Source organism: Choloepus didactylus, chromosome 2 (genome assembly GCF_015220235.1).
Source record: "Choloepus didactylus isolate mChoDid1 chromosome 2, mChoDid1.pri, whole genome shotgun sequence".
In the NCBI taxonomy this organism is placed as follows: Eukaryota; Metazoa; Chordata; class Mammalia; order Pilosa; family Megalonychidae; genus Choloepus; species Choloepus didactylus.
Window position 1 is genome coordinate 210,108,378 of NC_051308.1, and position 20,469 is coordinate 210,128,846.

Consider the following 20,469-nt stretch of genomic DNA (forward strand, 5'->3'; position numbering starts at 1 on the left):
TGGGTCTCAGCATGTATGTGGGCCAACATGAGGGTAAGGAGAAAGACCCAGAGCCATTGGGTATATGGATCTAAAGCTCAGAAAAAGGTCTGCATTAAAGATATAAATTTGGGCATCATCAGCTTATAGGAGATAAAGCCATGGGAGCAGATGAATCTCCTAGGGAGAATAGATGGAGACAGAGGCTTAGCCCAAATGCTAACACTCTCGAGGGTGCCCCTAAGCACCAGGCACCCTTGGATGTCACGTTTAATCTTCACAACAAGCCCATGTCAGGAGTCGCATTGTCATCCTCACTTTACAAAGAAGGAAACTAAGACACAGAGGGGCCATTCTTGTCCTGATGCCCTCTCTGGGCAACTCTAGGCACATTTCTGTCCCTCTCTGGTCTCAGTGTCCCCAGATGCAAAGGAAGGGGTGGCTGAGAGGCACCTTGCCCTCCAGGCCCCCTCCCCTCCCTCTCCCTGGGCAGGGATAGTCCACAATGTGTTTTCCCAGGGGCCAGGCACCGTCTCCTCCATGGAGAAGCTGGGGGCCTTCTTTGGGATCCCCTTGGCTCTCCTCTCCATCACTAATCACTCAGCCAACATTTACTAAACACCTACTATGTGCCAGACAGAGCGCAAACCTGACATGGTCCCTGACTTTATGGGGGTTACAGTTTGGTCCTGGAGACAGATATAAATTATTACACAATCAGTAACTACACACCTCTACCCTGAGCATCCTCTGGGATCCCCAGATGCCTCCACCATCAAGTAGTAAGAGGCTCAGTGCCTGGCCTGGCAGAGGTCTCTGGAACCCTGTTCCAGCTCATGGCCCCCACTCAGGCCAGCTGTTCAGAACCCAGGTCATGACAGTTTAATAATCTGAATAACAGCCCTGAAAGCAGACAGCAGGGGGCTGACCTAGTGGAGGGGTCAGGGATAGAGAAAGTGTCTCTGAAATCTCTCTGAAAATCTCCTGCTCATTCAGCAATGCGGCAGCGGAGCAGGAGAAGAGGGGAGGGCTGCAGTCCCCTCTCTGACTCCCTTCCTGTGGACTGAGCTTCCTGGGGTTCCCCCTCTGCCTCCTCTGTGCCCCCTACCCCTCCACCAGTAAGCACGTTCATCTTGAGACCCTGCTCGTCCCAGAGTTGTCTATGGTGTCCTCTCTCAATGACCTGTCCCCACTGCCTTCTCCAGACCTGCCTATGCATCCTCCCCATAGACCCTTCCCCATCCATGGAGTCCAGCCCCTGCCCCTGTTCCTCCACTTGTGCCAAGGCCTCTGTGACCTCTTGGTTGCACATCTCCCTCTTAGAGCCCCTGGACCAGTAACCAAGCCAGATTTCTTGTCCTTCTCTTGCCTTGAGTACTGGTGCTCCATTCTTGCCTGATTCTGCTCCTCTCTCCCAGAAGTTCTCTGGCTGTTGTTCCCCAGGGTACAAACCTTTTCATCCTGCACTAAACTAGCTCCTTGGGACATCTTGTCTACCCCATGGATTCAGCTACTAGTCCCAGAATTTCTGCTCTAGCCCACACCTCTTCCTGGATTCTACTCCTGGGTGTCCCACGAGTCTCACAAACTCAGCCCGACCACACTGAACATCTCACCATCTCCCCAGACTATTCTCCTCCTGTTTCCCATTGGTGCCTGGCACCTCCACCGACCTGGTCACCCAGGCAGGCACCCACCATCACTCAGATCTGACCCGTCTTCTTCTTCCCCTTCTAATCAAGTCCTTATTACCCGACCTGTTGTAGGAGCCTCCTAATGGGTCTACCCAAATGTAATGTGTGATGCTATCTAAAGTAACTTTAAAGTGCAGTGGTTACAAGTATGAATTCTGGTGCCAACCTGCCTGGTTACAATGCCAGCTCCATCACTGACTAGCTGTGTGATCTTGAGTCAGTTACTACATCTCTCTGTGTCTCAGTTTCTTCAACTGTAAAATGGGGATAAAATAGTAAGTTCTGAAACAGGGTTGTTGTGAAGTTTCAGTGAATTAATATATGTTAGAATGCTTTGTACAGTGACTGGCACATGGTAAGTGCAATAAAAGTTCTTTTACATTACTACTATTATTATTATCACTTATTCATTTTACAAATATTTTGAACACCTACTATGTGCCAGGCACTTTGATAGGCACTAAGGGACACAATAATGAACAGCAAAAAATGATTCTTACCCCAAAAACCTCACAAAGTAGAAGCCTTTTTGTAAAGGTCCCACAGAGTGAGGATTTTCTACTGCTTGAACTTTGCTCTACTTTCTCCCAGCCCAAAACAAAAGCAAACAAACCTAGATTCATCATCTCCCTCCAGCTATTGGCCTCGCTCACTTTCTCATCACAGTCAAGCTCTTTAAATGAGTTTATTCCACCAGCAAGTACTTATTGAGCACCTACTGTGTGTGGGCCCCATGGTAGGTGCCAGATCAGTGAACAGAGGAGACAAATCTTTACCCTCAAGGAGTTTACCTTTGAGTGGGGGCCACAGACAATAAACAAATATATCATCACATATAATTTAATGTCGACGATCTTAGATGAAGTAAGATAAAGCGAAGTGGGCAACAGAGTGGCAGGGGGACTCATGGCTATTTTAGAAAGGACGGTCAGGAAAGTCCTCTCTGGGGAGGTGACATTTGAGCTAAGGCCTGAAAGGAGTGAGATAATTTGAGAAGATCTAGGGAAAGAGCAGAGGGAACAACAGATTCCAGGCAGAGGGAACAACAGATACCAAGTCTCGAGGCAGAAACAAGCATGGAATATTGGTGGAATGGCAAGAAGGCTCAAGTGGCTGAGCGAGCAAGGCAGAGAGTGGTTACAGATGAAGAGCAAGAGATGGGCAGGGGCCAGAGTTTAGGGTCACATACATTTTGTTTGTCCTGGACTGTTCTGGCATAATTATTAGTAATGCCTCCTTTCACTCTCAAAGGTTTCCCAGGTTTGGGTGATAAATTATACAGTCACATTACATAGAAGCCATGTTAATGAAGTTGGCATTTTATTGTAAACATGATGGAAAGCCTATGGATAGTTGTGAGCAAAGGAGGATGTGTTCTTGAAACACTCTTTGGCTCCTGCGTCACCCTTTTTTAGTTCTACCCTACCTCCCCGGCTTGATCCTTTTCAGTCTCCTCTGGCAGCTCTTTCTCTTCTACTCAACTTTAAACTTCAGTGTTTCTCTAGACCAGCGGTTCTCAATCAGGGACAATTTGTCCCCCAGGGGACATGTGGCATTGCCCAGGGACATTTTTGATTGCCACACCTGGGAGGAGGAAGGGGTTACTACTGGCATCTAGTGCGGAGAGGACAGAGATGCTGCTAAACATCCAACAATGCATGGACAGTCCCTGCCACCAGCATATAACTATCCAGCCCAAAATGTCAACAGCGTGGGGTAGAGAAATCTTGTTCTAGACCAGCACTGTCCAACAGAAATATAATGGGAGCCACAAATATGATTTAAAATTTTCTAGTAGCCATGTTAAAAATATTAAAAACAAGTGAAATTAATTTTAATATATTTTACTTAGTCCAATGTGTATAAAATATTATCATTTCAACATAAAATAATATAAAACATCAATAAAATATTTTACTTTTTTTTTCAAAATCTAGTATGCATTTTATACTTCCTGTACATCTCAATTCAGACCAGCCATATTTCTAGAGCTCAATGGCAGCATGTGACTCATGACAACTGTACTGGTTACACACCTGCCAGTCCTTGCTCTCTCAGACAGATATCTGGGAGTCAGCCTTGACTTCTGCCTTTCCTGGGAAGGCACAGAGTTTGGATTGTGCAACTTCTGTTGGTTGTGGTTTCCATTCCTTTGATATGTGCCCACGAAGTTATGTCAGTGCTGAGGGCATTTGGAATGAGTCTTTAGGTGTGGCTGGGGTGACCTGAGGACTTCCTGGAGGAAGTACAGGCTGTGGGTACTGACTGCTCGTGCCAGTTATGTATCAGTGTGTGTCTGTAGGTCTGTTCTGTGTGTTTGTGTCCTTGTCCAAGTGGTTGTGTCTGTAGACATCTATGGAAGATGGCACAGGAAAATTCTCCAAAAGGACCAAAAGACAGAGACGTTCTTTCTCACCAGGTAGTCAGAGCTCCTTGTACAGGTCTTGTCATGGGGGTAAAAGTGCAGTGATTCTAGCAAGGATGGCCAACCCCATTCTGCATGGAATGGTGACTTCCTCCTCTGTGCCCAGGTAGGAGGGAGAAGACTTCTGTTTTAGTGTCCTGTGGCTGCTGTAGCAAATTACCATAAATTTGTTGGCCTAAAATAACAGAATTCTATCCTTCTACAGTTCTGGAGGCCAGAAATCCAAAATCAGTATCTCTGGGCCCAAATCAAGATGCCAGTAGGGTTAACCCCTCACCCCAGGCTCTCATTCCAGATCTGATGACTGCCGGCATTCCTTGGCTTGTGGCTGCATCACTCCAGTCTCTGCCTCCATGGTCACTCTGCCTCCTCCTCTTCTGTCTGTGCCAAAGCTCCCTCTGCTTCTTACCAGGACTCTTGTGACTGCATTTAGGGCCCACTCAAATAATACAGAATAATCTCCCCATTTCAAGATCCTTAGTGACGTCTTCAAAGACTCTTTTTCCAACATTTACAGGCTCCAGGGATCAGGAGCTGATATTTTAGGGGACCATTCTTCTGCCTAGCACAACTTCTCTGGTAACAGACCTACTATCTTTCCTTTCTGTCCACTTTCTAAGATGCTTTCATTCCGCTCCCTTCTGAGCCTTGGGGTGAAGGTGGCAGGTCTTTGTCCCTCTGGGAAAGGCAGCTGGGTCTGTTGTCAGAGGGGTCTCCCAGGAAGGGAGGCTAGACCTAGTGGGGCCGAGGGGTCTCCCAGTGCCGCCCCCACCCCTTTCCCCGAGCCCCTGCCACAGCTTCAGAAAGGAAACCTCTCCTGGCGCGCTCGTGGCAGCATAGCTCCGCCTCGGGTGAACTGGAAACTAATGCCCAAGTCAGGCCTAAAGGGACCTTGGCCGGAGCCCAGCTTCCTCAGGCCGTCCCTTTCGTCCAGTGACCGCTGGCTCTCTCAGGTCCGAGCCTCCCATACACGTTCCCCTTGCCCCGAGTCCCTACAAGAGGAACTGCTTGGGGTTCTTGCAAAGGATCGGGTCACAACCACTCCCACAACCTCACCGAAAGGGACGTCTCTGCCGCCCCCGGAACCCCAGGAGGCAGGAGCGGGTGGGGTCGACCCTGCAGAAACTGGGGCATCTCAGAGCGTCGTCCCCACAGGCCCGCGGCGCCCCAGGGACAAACAGGGACTCCTTCCTTCCCCGCGGAGCCTCCAAGGGCACCTGCCCAAGGCCACCCAGCGAGCAGTGGTCGCGGCCAGAGGAGCCGAAGGAACTTCCCAGCCGTCGGTGGGGGCGGTGACCGCCCGGGGCCTTCCCACGGCTCCGCCGGCGCGTCACCGCGGGGGCGAGGGGGCGCCGGGGCCCCCAGGGCGGCGGTGCAGGAAAGGGTCCTGGGAAAGGGCGGTGGCGGCGCTCCCGGGGCGGGGCCGGGGCGGGGCGAGGGCGGGGCCCGGCTCGCCGACTTCCCGAGCTCCTGCCAACCCCGCGGGTCTGAGACCCGGAAAACCTGCGCTCGCCATGAAGCGGCCCAGGGAGCCGAGTGGCTCCGACAGCGAGTCCGACGGACCCATCGACGTGGGCCGCGAGGGCGAGCTAAGGTAAGGGCCGGGAGAGGAGAACCTAGCGCGCCGAGGGCTTGCAGGGTAGGGAGGGCTTCCGATGCGCTTACTCACAAATCACCCGACCAGGTGAGGGTGGGGGGAGCCAGGTGTGCACGGCGGCCGGCAGGTGTCAATGTATAAAGGCGTGCGCAGTGTGAGCCTTTACATGCTCAAGTGCTTGGGAACCCACGTGTTCTGGACCATTTAGGGTTCGGGATGCTGAGATGTAGGCCGAGTTCAGCTCGAGGGTGACTGATACCCTGTTGGTGACTATCTGTCGAAGCGTCTGGGTGAGGCCATTGGTGAGGGATTTTCTCTGAAGATCTTAGATACCTTCGCAGACTGTGGGTACCACACACCCTGCCCGGAATCTGCTAACTGTGCAGAATAACCATACTTTCCTAATTTCACCCCAGCTTGGGTGCCCTTTTCCCAGAGTCCATCAATAGCTTCAGGAGGAAAACAGTCTCTCCTCCTTTGAGCAAATCAGACTTGGAAATTAGGATTTTGGTATTGCAGAAACTAACACGAGGCTAAAGGCGACTGACTTGCCCAGGGTCAAGTGCTCTTGACCTACTGCCCCAGCCCAACTCCTGTGCTCTTCCTACTGCACCATCCTGCCACCAGTTTCAGCTCTTGGTGAATATTCTGACCTCTTTCAAACCTGTAGAACAAATTGCACTTGTATCGTTCTGTTGCTTCCAGCCTCTGTGAGCTCCCTAAGCTTCTGTTTCTTCACCTATAAAATGGGTACAAATAATAGAACCAACATCAAAAGATTATTGGGAAAATCACATGAGATAATGTATGTCTAGGGCTTAGCACAGGCCCTAATGCATAGCAAATTCTTATAATTAGTCTCAGGCACCTACGTGTGCTTGCAACACCCCCAAAGAATAGAAGGGACTCACTGGGAGTCTGCAGACCTGGTTCCCAGCCCCAGATGTGCCACCAGCTCACCATGTGACCTTGGGTCATTTCTTTTCCCCAACCTGTTTCTTCATCAGTAAAATAAAAGAGGTCGGGGGCATGGGAAAGGGAAGCTCTCTGGCCTCTCTTGGCTCATCCAAACCTGACTTTCTAAAATAAAATTGGAGAGAGATTCAGTTAATTCTTAGGGATGTGTTTGGGGGCATTTCAGAAGTTCAGTGCTATCCGGTTTTCTGAGACCAAGGGAATCTGCCTCAATCACAAACCCAAGTAAAATGCCACCAGCTTCCAATAATTTATAGTTTATAACAGGGCAGGGCAATAAATATCCCCTTGCATCCTGTACATTATGTTTGAGGATGTATAATACAATTTCTTGTGCAAGATACTACCTTTTTTCATTGTTTAGCAGAGATTGCTCTTTAAAGAAATAATTCCCTGTGCCTGTGCCTGTGCCTGCTAGGAGCAGGGGAGGGACCCAGCACCATGTGGTGGTGGTGGAGAGGGTCCCAAATTCAATGCCATTGGGTCTTCATGGGTTAGAGTCATGAAATCAATGCCAGAGAGCCAGGCTGATGAGAAACAACATCTGTCCTCCAAGAGCTTGTAGCCTGGTCAGTGACCTGCCAGGTCACACAAAGACCACAGACAGACTGTGGGCTGTGAGGACTGCTAAGTAGGGAGAAGTCACTCACAACCAAAGATGGCAGGGAGGTCTTCTTGAAGATGGTAGCATTTGGGCTGAGGCAAAAAGGGTCACTGGGCAGTTTTTCCTATACAGCATTTTGTCATTTCAATGTGAGCTCATTTTTAGAGACTGTCTAGATTCTTGGAGGGGCAGACCCCCTCAGAGGAGAGAAAGCAGTTGGACATCTGGCAGAGGCTGACGTATAGATGCCTCTTTGTAGCACTCACCAAAGGACCCTCCCCCAGCAGACATCAATGCTTCAATTCAGGGAGCAGTGAGCGAGGCCTGCTGGGGCCTAGACCCTGGGCTGTGTGTGGGGGGCCCAGATGTATCCTGCTCAGCCTCTACCCTCAGGGAACTCTCAGGGAAGAAGAGCTTCATGTACAAAGAACTCTAAAGCCAGATAATCAGTGCTAAGGGCCATGGGATTGAAGCAGCCAGCCTCACCGGGGTCACAGGCAGGGCACAAATCCCCCACGCTCAGAGACATGGGGGCAGAAGGAGCAGGGTGGGTCCCTCCAGCGCTGTTGGCATCTGCCTGGTGGTGTCCTGCCTTTATCAGTGGGAATCACTCAAGAGCTCCTATCTGAACCCAGCCCCCTGACACATGCTGCGCCCAAACTGCGAATCTAGCCTCTCCCCTCCCCCTCGCCAATATTCAATGAGCACCTGTCACATGTCAGGCACTGGGTCAGGCAGGGGTTGTGCATCATTCCTAAATGATTTAAGGCACAAGGTGGCCTTTGAAGTCAGTTAGACCTGAGTTTGAGTCTCACCACCATTAACTTGGGCATGTGACTTTACCACTTTCTGAACCTCAGTTTTCTCACTTACAAAATGGGGATGCTAATACCTATTTCATAGCTTTGATGAGGTAATATTCATAAAATACATAGCTCCCTGCTTTGGCACAAGGCAATTTGCAATACATGCTGCTCTCTAAGGGATCCTCATTCAGTTGAGGGTGCCATGTTCTTGAGGCAGCTTGATCTCATGAAAAGACGGAAGTCTGAAGACTCACTGGGCATGATTCTTAACTCCTTATGTATCTGTCACTCCATCTATAAAATTATTATTTTTCCTAGGTGTAAAGTGGACTCAATAATACTTAACTCACAGAGCTATTGCTCAATATATGAGACAAGTGGATGCAGACAAGCTGTCTAGACCCTAAAGTACTGGGTATGAGACATAACTGATGGTACAATGAAAATAGGCATCACACTGGGAAGGGCATAGGCTGGAAAGTCAGGAGACCTGACTCTGGCTCTGGATTTTCCTCTTATTTGCTGCGTGATCTGGAGCAGATCCCTTCCCCTCTCTGAGTCTATTCATTCTACTGATGGGCTCCACGGGGAGTTCCCAGGGGCGTCAGTGCTGAGAGTGGTTAGGACTGGCAGCCAGACTGCCTAGAAAGCTGTTCCCTCACACTCCTAAAGAGATTGCCCCAGAATTCTAGCCAGGGGACCCTGAGGAAGGGGCATGGAACAGATCTTGGTGATCAACATATATTCTCTGGGTCCATAAAATTCTGTCTTATTTTCAGACTTCCAGAAAAGAAGCTCCCACACCTCCTCCCACTGTCAGGGCCAGATTGAGGGCTGGAAACACACTCTAGCTGAGACTCTTGGGAGCTTCAGGGATCAGGGGACTGGAGGGCTATTCAGACAGGCAGGAAGTGGGAATTAGGAGTGAAAACAATGCTGAATTTGGAGCCAGAAAACATGGGTTCCCATGCAAGCTTAGCTCCTTAGCAGATGTGTGGGCTGGGCAAGTTGCTTTACCTCCCCAAGTCTCAGCATCCTCATCTGTAAAATGGGGCTATTGTAAGGCTCAAATTAGGGAAAAATAAGGAGTGCTGCCTAGAAAACTGTGAAGTGATGTTAGCCTGTGAAAGAGGGAGGGGACAGGAATAACACCAAAGAAAACAGGCAAGGACAGAAAGGGAGGCTAAGGCTGCCTTGCCCTGAAATGGGTGCGTTAGCCTCTGACAGATGGTCCCTGAGGAGGGATCAGACTGAGAGGCAATGACGTGTGTGATGCTAACCCAATACCCCAAGAGACGCCTTATTCAGCCAGGAGGGGACAAAGGCTGTGTTTCTTAGTGTGCCTTGGTTGTTGGAGTTTGGCCCCAGTGAAGCTTTGTAAACTGGCTCCCCTACAGATCTCAGGATCTGGCCATCTGTGCCCTGGACCTAGCTCCCTGGCCCTTCCCTCCTGGGAGCATTCACAGGCCCCTTACCAGCCCTGCTTGTCCAGATGTTTGGGTAAAGATGTCCTTTCCCAGATGTGGTCAGATGAAGCCAGGGGCGTAGCAATAGAATTTGACAAATGCTGATCTAGTCTTTCCTGCAACCTTCTCTCTTTGAGAATGACCTGGCCCCAAATGCCAAGAGGGTGGTCATGTGGGCTGGGTCCCTCCTGGTGAGTTGCATAGGCCCCATTCCACAAAGGCCTAGGATGTAGGTGTCTTGGTGCTTACTTCTTGGGTCCCCAGTGAAGCCAAAGATGAGGGCGGGAGGTGGGATCTCCACCATGAGCTCTGCTTGTCCAGGCACTATGCTGAGTACTGGGACTACAAGAGTGAACGAAATATACGACACAACACAGTGAACCCTATTATAAACTATGGACCGTAGTTAATAGTACAATTATAAAAATGTGCTTTCATGAATTATAATAAATATACCACACTAATGCAAGGTATTAATAATAGGGTGGTATATGGGAACTCTGTATTTTGTGCATGATTCTGTAAACCTACAACTTTTCTAATAAAAAAAGTTGTCTAAAAAAAAAAAGTGAATGAAACAGACATGGCTCATGACCTCATGGAGCTTGCAGGTCTGGAGAGAGAGACATTAATCAAGTAACCGCATAAATGTAAAACAACACACTGGCATAAATGCTGTGAATGCAGATACTAGGAGAGTATAGAGCACAGGACACCACTCAGTGGGTAGAGGGTAGAGGGAAAGGCTCTCCAAGGTGACGTTCGAAGCAAAGGGACTGGGGCTTGGGGTGGGGAGGTGGGGTGGACCAGAAAATCTTAGGCCACAGGACCAAGATTTGCAACTACAGGAAGGACCCCAGGTAGTAAATTCAGTCTAGAGCACCCAGAGCAAGGGAGAGTTGAGCTAGGGGGAAACAGGAGCCAACTTTGATTCTAAAAGCATTGGGAAGCCACCAAGGAGTTTAAAGAGCTTGACAAGATCAGATTTGCATTTAAAAGACCACTCTGCAGTGCAGAGATAGGCTTGTACAGAGGGACCCAACAGCTTCTTGCAATTGTCCAGGTAAAAGATGATAGATGCTTGGTCCTGAGATGGCAGTGGAGATGGAGAAGACAGTTTGAGAAGTACTTTAGACATGCAAGAGGCAGGTTTTGATGAGATGGGGTGAGGATGGGGAGGAATCCAAGACGGCAGCCAGATTTCCACCTTGCAGAATGGGAAGCTGGGGTGCTTTTGCTGAGATGGGACAACCAGGTGGAACAAAAGCAGGTGTGGGGTGGGGGCACACTCATGAGTTCCTGTTCAGGGGTATGGTGTTTTGTATCCAAAGATGACAGGGGCATCACCTTATCTAAAGTTGTTTGTTCACCACTGTCTCCCACCAGACGGTGAGCACCTCGGTGCCAGGGACTGGCTGAAGGTTCTGGGCCACTCAGCACCAGCCCTGGGTCTCTGAAAGCCTCCGCCAAATGATTTATACCTCAATGCAACCCAGCGAGTCCTCTCTTTTGCACATCTAAGAGGGCCTCTGAAGCGGGAAACCATTAGGAAGGCAAGCAGTTGGGCTAGAGATTATTTTGGGCAAAGTCTGGGGAGGAAAAATCCGGGGTGAGCCTCTTTCTTGTGATGGGAACTCCCGGAATGTGAGCAAACCTCCAGCATACAGCCAGGGCTGCAGGGGGAAGGCCCAGGCTGAGAGAGGAGCCCTGAGGCCTTCTGGGGCGGCCAGGGCAGAGGCCGAGAGTAGCGAGGAGCCTGTAACCCAGATGCTGGCCGCCCTCCTCCCCTGGGGCCGCACTGCGTGGGAGGAGGCGGCAGCTGCAGGCCTCGGCCGAGGGCGGGCGGCTGCGGCGCTCGGCCCGTGGGAAGCGGCGGCATCTGCTCTTTCCACGCTCGTTCCCAGCGGCTCCTCTGAAACCCAACCCGCCCGGCCCCGCCGCCGCCGCCGCCGGCCCGTGCCCTCGCCGGCCCCGCCCCGCGGGGATCGGGTTGCAGGAGCCCGAGCGCCTGGCGGCCCTTCCCCGCCGCAGCGAGGTCCGAGCAAGATCCGTGCCAGGAGCCAAACCCCCTGCAGCCGCTTTGCGAGCGTCCCCGGGAGAGTCTGAGGCAGGAAACTCTGAGTGCATGGGAGGACTCGGCCCGGGGAGAAATGGGCCCCTGGGGAGAAGAGGGGGAGAACGCATCCCCTCCCTCGTCCGCCCCGCGGCTTTTCCTGGCTGGGAGACGGCGGCCGTCTGGGAGGGGGATGTGTCCGCCGACAGCCCGGCCTCCCGGAGGTTAGCCCAGGCCAGGAAGATGGTCCCCGAGCTCTGAAAAATAAGCCTTTCTCTTCCTCTCCAGCCAGATGGCCAGGCCGTTGTCCACCCCCAGCCCTTCGCAGATGCAAGCCAGAAAGAAACGGAGAGGGGTGAGTGCCCTGCACAGCCGAGTTGCCCAGCCAAGCTTTGCTCTGCTCCCCCAGGGCCTGTTGGGGAGGACCCTGAACGGAAACCTCACCCTAACGCTACACTGCCTGGGTTCAAATCCTGCCTATGCTGGTAGCTGGCGGGGTCACTCTGGGCAAGCCACCTAACCTTTCAGTGCCTCATTTCCTCATTTGCGTACCTGGAATAAGAGTAGTTCCTACTTCAAAGCATTCTTGAAGATTGAGTTAATGCAAAGCACTGAGTAGGAAGAGCACTGTACTGGGAGTGCAGAGACCTGGGATCTGGCCCCAGCCCTGCTGCTCACCAACCATGAGTCCTTAGGCAATCTACTTTCTTCCCACCTCGTTTTCTTCATCTGTGAAATGGGGGTCGTAATTACTGCCCCACCCTCAGTATTCTGTTACCAGTATTGTGGGGTGAAATGAGATCGTGTGAATGAAAGGACTTCTCAGCTGGAGAGGGCAGTGCCTAGGACTCCCCAGACCAGGGTCTCCTCCAGTGCAGTGGTAAAGTTAGCTCCCTCACAAAAATATTAGGAGGAAAAAGAGTTGATGCTCACGCCGGTACTTTGGAAACTCTGCTGAAGTGCTCACGCGTGACGTCTTGCTGTTGTCTTTTTAGATCATTGAGAAACGGCGCCGAGACCGCATCAACAGCAGCCTTTCTGAACTGCGGCGTTTAGTCCCCACTGCCTTTGAGAAGCAGGTAGGCAATACTGCTGAGTGTACTAAAGGAAATACTGGGCCGGCAGCAGATAAGGTTCATTGCTCTGGCGTGTCTTCTTGATTGATAATGACTGCCTGATGTGTGATGATCACTTGCTGATGTCTGTCACTGGCCAGGGCATAAGGGGAATGGAAACCTGCATTCGCTGAGCTTCTACTGTGTCCCAGGCATTGGGGCCTTATGTCCATCATCCATTGAATTGAATCCTCAAAATGATCCAGAGAGGTCTGGATTATTATGCCTATTGCACAGATGAAGAAACCAAGACATAGAGAAGCAGGGTAACTTAGGCCAGATCACACACCTCTGGAACATGGGACTGTGTGATTCTAAAGTTTCCTATCCCTCTGCATTACTGACATTTCTAGAGCTAATTGAAAGTGGAACAGGCTATTGAGGGAATTAGTTCTCGGTCATTAAACATGGGGTTGGGGGAGAGCAACTACAGTGGGGAGGGTGGGTTGAAGCAGACAGCCTCAAAGATTCTCACCCTATGGTCCCAGGCAAGTTGATCCTTCCAGAGACATTCACTGAAACCTTCACAGGACTGGCCATGGACTGGACCTGGTGCCTGCTCTCCAGGGATTCACATGAAAAGTCTGACCCTCGGGTTTCACCCAGGGAACCGGTGATCCTGGAGGCTTAGGAAACATGTCCTGAGAGAGAAGGCAGAAAGAACAAGTGCTTTGTGGGTAAGATGATGAGCTAGATCTTGGACTTGGTGAGTCTGAAGACAGACTCCCAGGAAAGGTGGCCTAGACAGGTGGGTAGACAGAAGTGGCATTCTGGGGAGGGAATATTATGATGGAGGATGAAGCCATGGAGGTGGATAAGACCCCCCAGGGAGTGTGCAGAATGAGAAGAGAAGTGGGCCAATGCCCACTGGGAACACCACCACTTAAGGGCAGGCAGAGCAAGAGACAAAGTGCAAGGAGAACCTGGAAAAAGTAGTGGGTCATCGATGCCAAAGGGAGGAGGGGTTTTAGGAAGGAGGAAGTGGTCAGCAGTGTCCAGCACTGTGTAGGTGGAGTAAAATGAGAACTGAAGAAAACTGTAAAAATTTAAGACTTTGGCCAAAGCAGAAGCCCAATTGCAGATGGTCATGGAGCAGGTGGACGGTGAGAAAATTGAGACAGTGGGTGCTGATGGCACTGTGCAGAGGTAAGTGGTGGGGGCCAGCTGGAGTCTTTCACTCTTCTGTTTTCTGAACACAGGGCTCCTCCAAGCTGGAGAAAGCTGAGGTCCTGCAGATGACAGTGGATCACTTGAAAATGCTCCATGCCACTGGTGGGACAGGTACTGGTGCTCTTCTCTGCTGGCAGTCGTTCATGCAAGAAATAGTTTGGGGCTGGGCTCTGGGGCATACACTGGTGAGCAAAATGGATATGGTCCCTGCCCTCATGGAGCGTCCAGTCCTTGTAGAGGGACTGAAGAAGGCTCAGCTGGAACATTTGCAAAGCTTATCTCTCCTCTTCTTTTAGCGTTTCCCTCTTCATTTTCAGTGTCCCCACTTGTCCCAACCCTTTCCTCTCCTCTGTCTTAGACCTTAGAGGAGCGTTCTTCTACATGCGGCTGTTCCTACTCATCCAACTCCTCAGGGCCTCATTAATGATTAGCCTAGGTGAGCTAATTCTCACTGGGATCCCAGGTCCCTGATCTGCCAGAATCCCGGGGAGTGTTCCGCCTGAGATTTTTAGCCACGGACATTTCACTGATGTGCCTGCCTGCCCACTGATCTGGCCCTCTGGGCTGCTGTTGTGTCCTTGACAGTGCTGGGGTGATAGGTCATGCTTACAGCTGAAGATCAGTCACAGGATTGTAATAGAAGGCAAATGTAACTCATTCTGTTATTTCAAGCTAGTCCTTTAAAATAAAGCCATGGAATTGGACTTTAAAAAAGACTTCCAAGCAAATGGAAATTTTGTCTACAGAAAATCTGTGTGTTTTGGTGATTTCACAACTGGGAAAACTTGAAAGCTCTGCAGACCTTGGCCACATTGATTTAAGTCCCAAAGACTTAACTTGCTACCCCGGAAGGGGACAGTTGCATTTTAAGTGGACCAACTTGATGTTTCTCAAGCCGCAGTGTGCAGCAGTGTCATCTGGAGGCAGGCAGAGTCATGGGTCCCACCCCAGAGCTTCTGAGGGAGGAAGTCGGGATTGAAGTTTAGGAATTTGCAAACTTAACAAGCACACCAGATGAGATGACCCTGAAGCGGGTTGTCACTGTGAGAACTACCGCCAAAGAAATGCACTGCTAATAGTGGAGACTTCTATCTCTAATCAGCCCGTGGGGAAGATATTTCAAACTACATTTATGATTATCCATTTAAAAAAAGAAAAGTAATGACTAGTGTTTGGGAGCATTTTACAGTTTTCAAAATGCTTTCACATATATTATCTCATTTGATTCTCATGAGAATCTCAAGGATGGGAATGTTATCACCATTTTATAGCTAAGGGCTAAAGGGAGCACAGAGTATCCTGGTTGGGAGCACAGGCTTTGGTTTGAATCCTACTAGTTTTATAACCTTGGACAAATGACAACCTCTTTATGCCTCAGTTTCTTTATCTTTAAAATGAGAATAATAACAGAGTTTTTATGATGATTAAATGAGATAATGCATATAAAGTGCTTAGTAAGAACTTGTAAATGTTAGTTAAAAAAAGAACAAATGCAGAAAGGTGAAAGGATTTGCTTAAAGTCTCACAGCTAAGTATACAGAAGAGCCAGGTCTTGCCCCCAAGTCGGCCTGACTCTAAACGTAGTTACATGCCATGCTGCCCCTCAGTGGGGCCTCAGCCATAAACCAGGGAGCAGACATTTGCTGCCTGTCATGAAGTTGGTGCTGGCTGGGACTGTTCTGTGGTCAAGAGAGGGGCAGGTGTGGAGAAACAGTGAGGATGTAATGCCTGTGAATACCTGTGAATACCTGGCGAGACAGGATCCCCAGGCCTGATGGCAGTGGCTGAGGACCAGCATGGGGTCCTGCTTTCCAGACTGTTCTTGGGGCCAAGGAACAAACTGAAATGTCTACAGGGGCCAGGCCAGTCATATATGTGATACCTAATTTTTTTTTTTATTAAATTCAGTTTTATTGAAATACAGTCACACACCATACAATCATCCACGATATATAATCCACTGTCCACAGTATGATAACATAGTTATGCGTTCATCACCACAATCTATCTCTGAACATCTTCCTTACATCAGAAAGAACCAGAACAAGAATAAAAAATAAAAGTGAAAAAAGAACACCCAAATAATCCCCCCATCCCATCCCATTTGTCCTTTAGTTTTTATCCCCATTCCTCCACTCATCCATACACTAGATAAAGGGAGTGTGATCCACAAGGTCTTCACAATCACACTGTCACCCCTTGTAATCTACATTATTATATAATTTTCTTCAGGAGTCCAGACTGCTGGGTTGGAGTTTGGTAGTTTCAGGTATTTACTTCTAGCTATTCCAATACATTAAAGCCTAAGAGGTGTTATCTATATAGTGCCTAATAATGTCCACCAGAGTGACCTCTCGACTCCATTTGGAATCTCTCAGCCACTGAAACTATTTCGTCTCATTTTGCATGTGATAGCTAATTTTTAATTTATTGAGCATTTTCTCTGCACCATGTTATTGAATTTCACCCTCACAGATATTAGTTTATCCCCATTTTATATCTAAGGAAAATGAGGCATGGAGAGGTTAAGAGAACATCTAGTTAGATGACAGAGCAGTGATTTGAATCCATCTCTACCGGCCTTCAAAGACTTTGTGCTTCGCTGCTCTACTCTGCGGCCTTCTCCAGAGAGCCTCCCGGCTCTGACGGCCCTGTTGCCACCTCCAAGCACCTGCCCTGTATCAGCAGGCAGGGTTGTTTCACACCTGGCAAGTGTCTACTTAAATGAAGTTATCTTGGCCACAGTTTCTTCTTTGGGTTAATCATGAATTGTGATGAAAACCATACTGTACATTTTATAATGCTTTATAGTTTAATAAACTCATTTGATCCCCACAACTCAGCCAGGGATTCTTGTTCCCACTTTACAGATGGGGAGACCGGGACTCAGGGAGGTGAGGTGACATGTCCAAGGTCACGTAGGGAGTGAGTAGGGGAGGCAGGTTCAGAACTGAGAAGGTCCAACCCCAGGCCTGATGTTTCTCTCCTCGCCTGGCATGCTGTCATCATACCCCTCACTTTGCAGGATTCTTTGATGCCCGAGCGCTGGCAGTTGACTTCCGGAGCATTGGTTTTCGGGAGTGCCTCACTGAGGTCATCAGGTACCTGGGGGTCCTGGAAGGGCCCAGCAGCCGGGCAGACCCTGTCCGGATTCGCCTTCTCTCCCACCTCAACAGCTATGCAGCCGAGATGGAGCCTTTGCCCACGCCCACTGGCCCCCTGGCCTTCCCTGCCTGGCCCTGGTCCTTCTTCCACAACTGTCCAGGGCTGCTGGCCCCGAGCAGCCAACTTGCCATCCTGGGAAGAGTGCCCGGCCACGTCCTCCCCAGTACCTCCTCTCCCACGTACCCCATCCCAGCCTTCCGAATCGCTCCCTTACGCCGAGCCACTGGCACCATCCTGCCAGCCCGCAGGAGTTTCCTGCCCGGTCGAGGAGCATCTTCCACACGGAGGGCCCGGCCCCTGGAGAGGCCAGCTGCCCCCGTGTCTGTGGTCCCCGGTGGCAGGGCTGCCAGGAGCAGCCACCCGGCACCCCTCCTGCGGTCTTCTCCCTCCCCAACAACCCCTGCCGCCATGGGGACCACTGCCTACGCAACTGTCCCTGTCCCCAGCCCCTCTTCCCCGGGGCCAGCTCGGCTGTCTGCAGGAGCCATGCTCTGTCCCTCCTGGGTCTCGGAGATCGCTGAAATTGGGGCTTTCTGATCTGGCTCCCCGCCAGGAGTGAGGAAGATTCTTTACCCAGGAACTCTAGAAACGGCGCTGCCTTTTCTGCTTTGCATCCTGTATTGGCTCATGTGCAGAGGTATCTTCTTCACCCATCAGAGATCCCTCCTCCTTTGGCCCATCTCTCCTCCTCACTGCTCGTCCCGGCTTGTCCACCCCGTTCTCCTGGGGCTGATCTGAGCTCAGAGACTTGGTCCCATTCCTCACCTGGACAGATGAGCCCTGGGAGAACAGCTATGAGTGCACCCCAACCCCCTTTCCTGCCCCACCCAGAACACGTGGTCTGGGATGGAAGCTTGAATTCAAAGGGCCCAGTAGCCTGAGGCCTCTGTGGGGAGGTCAGACCCAGCCAGGATTTATGACTGACAGCTGCAGCTTTCCCAGGCCACAGGGTCAAACACAGCGTCTGCCTCGCTTCTATAGGACAGGAACTCAGCAGGGACCACAAGGGGCTCTTCTGGGAACCCTGTCGGCCCTTGCCCACCAGTCTTCAGCCCATCCCACAGCAGAGAACCACAGGACAGACTCATTCTCTGCCACGGCCAAAGCCTGGTGATTTGGGACCCAGCAGAGCCTGCTTCTGCCCTCCTCCCTAGTGACAGACACCCACGCTCCAGCATACTAACCATCCCCTGCACGCAGCTGGCCTGATAAGCCCAGCCGGGAGGTTTCCAGGCCTCAGCCAGGCTCCCCGACGGGGTGTCTTTGCCACCAGGCCTCGGACTGCGCCCCAACCAGGACCCAGCACTGAACCACTGAGACCCAGCTCCCCGCCTTTACCATAGGCACCATCCTCAAGCCGTGTGGTCTCCCATCGGCTGCACAACGTGGAGGGGCCCAGAGAGGAATCCTCTTGGGAGCCGGCACCAGATGCTCGTGCTGCCTGGTTTGCATCCGGCTCACAGAGCCCAGACTGCTGAAACGGCCAAGGACTGTCAGGCTGGATATAAATAACTGTGAGGAGGGACGAGAGGAAGGACGGTCAGCGGCAGCCAGGTCATCCAAGGTCACACTATGGGTTGAGGGCCTGAGATCCTGTTCTGCCAGGATTCACACAGCTAGCTCTGCTCAGAGGCCCTTTCATTACCCAGCTCCAATCCAAGCTGCTTCTCTAACCCTGCGGAACAGCAGAGATGGACAAGGTCGGGGCAGACCTGGGACTGACATTCAGCTGGACCAGTGTTGCCATGCCAGTTGTTAAAATATAGACACCTCTGTGCTTCCCCTGAGTCCCTCCTCCCCTCCAACCTGGCTCTTCCCCTGGAGTCCCACTGTCTGATTGGTGCCTGGCAGACCTGAGGCAGTGGGGTTCACCAGCTGCCAATTCCTTGGTGACCATTTCGCACCAGTTATTAAATACTCCAGTGTCACCCCTGGGAAGATCCTCCACACCACTCTCTCCAGTGGCTGAATTGAGGGGACTTGGAGTTTACAAAAACCCTGGGGTAGGGGTGGGGGAGGGGCCCTTTTGGAGAAATGGGTAAGATGGCAGAGATCATTGGAGTGACCCAGAAAAGCTCTTTTGAAAAGGCAAATTCCTTAAGGAGGGATAAAGAGCTAAAGTAATTGTTTCACTCCTTGGTGTGAGTTAGTTGGATCAGATTGCTTTTGTCCTGGTCCCCTATGAGATGTGTGACAGTGAGGAGAGCAGGGTGGGGTCATTTCAGAGAGTGGGTTACTGGCAGGGAGTATTCCTGAGGGAGATGGCAAGAGAGGGAGTGTAGGGCAGTCACACAGGCTCCCAGGAGTTGGGAGAGGGACAGAAGGAGCTGGGCCAGAAGGCAAAGACCAGTCTCGCTGTTCTCACAAAGGGATGCTCTCAGAAGATGGAATGGTACGTCTTCCTCCCCTCCCCTGCCTCCCTGTGCAGTGGCCCACTGCTCCCAGGATACCAGGCCAGCACTGCAGTCCTGCTGACTAGCAACTTCCTAGCCTGAGAATCCAGTGTTCACTCACAGTGGGGCCATGAGAAACACATTTCAAGTACCCAACCCCAGAAGAATTTGTTGACACCATTCACTGGGGCGGATATGGCCCAGAACTTTCAGCGTCTTAGTTGATTTTGGACCTGTTCTCCCCCAGAAATTGTGGGAATGGGGAAAGGCAGCTGTGAATGTGTTTCTGTGGTTGGGGATTTGCATCTTTTGTTTATATTCCCAAGACTTCCTGGTGCACCCCCACTCCCACCCCATTATTGTTGCAAACATCCAATAAAGTTGTTTGTTTTTTTAAAAATTTCTTCTGGAGTCCTCCCATAGATTCTATTTCCTAAACATCTCTGGAGTCTGTCTACTTCTGTCTGAATCCACAGTCATTTCTTCCCTAGATCATGGTTCTCACCTCCTAAGGGTCTCCTTGCTTCCCTCTTGCCTTATCAATCAGGTCTCGACAGCAAGGAGAGAGCTCTTTAAGCATGTCAATCCCATCCCATCAACGCTGGTTTAAAACCCTTCAGGAGTTCCCATTTGCTCCAAGGATAAAAATCCAAACTCTTCCTCCTTTGATCCCAGCCTCACTTCCAGCCTCATTTTTTGGCCAGTCCCAACCTTGTTGCCTCATTGCTTCCATACCCTGACCTCCCTTCATTGCCTCAACATTCCAACCACATTCCCACCTCTGGGATTGTACGTGCTATTCCCTTTGCCCAACATGCTCTTCCCCTAACTCTTTTCATAGCTGTGCCAATTTGAAGCTGTTATGGACCCCAAAAGAGCCATGATCTTTTAATCCAATCTTTCGAGGGGGGACTTTTTGATTGAATATCAAAAGGAGATGTGACCCTGCTCAGTCAGGGTGGGTCTTATTTAGATCACTGAAGTCCTTTAAGAGAGCTCACAGAGAGAAGGAGCTCAGAGAAGCTGA

At 50.7% G+C, this 20,469-nt stretch overlaps 1 protein-coding gene across 6 annotated transcripts; it reads left to right on the top strand.

Annotated features, from left to right (window-relative positions):
* The first annotated feature begins 5,577 nt into the window (after positions 1–5,577).
* On the top strand, positions 5,578–19,846 carry HEYL (hes related family bHLH transcription factor with YRPW motif like). Of its 6 annotated transcripts, none has more exons than XM_037827615.1 (6): positions 5,578–5,692; positions 10,933–11,099; positions 11,888–11,954; positions 12,595–12,678; positions 13,914–13,995; positions 16,910–19,846. In XM_037827615.1, exons 3-6 carry the CDS (start codon positions 11,892–11,894, stop codon positions 17,584–17,586), a joined length of 906 nt encoding a protein of 301 aa, XP_037683543.1. In that variant the 5' UTR covers positions 5,578–5,692; positions 10,933–11,099; positions 11,888–11,891; the 3' UTR covers positions 17,587–19,846. The 6 variants fall into 6 exon arrangements, 5 of the variants coding, with proteins under 5 accessions (XP_037683543.1, XP_037683542.1, XP_037683544.1 ...); XR_005215412.1 differs by lacking the exon at positions 10,933–11,099 and having other exon boundaries at positions 5,584–5,692; positions 16,910–17,686; positions 18,031–19,846; XM_037827614.1 differs by lacking the exon at positions 10,933–11,099 and having other exon boundaries at positions 5,584–5,692.
* Positions 19,847–20,469: the final 623 nt, after the last annotated feature.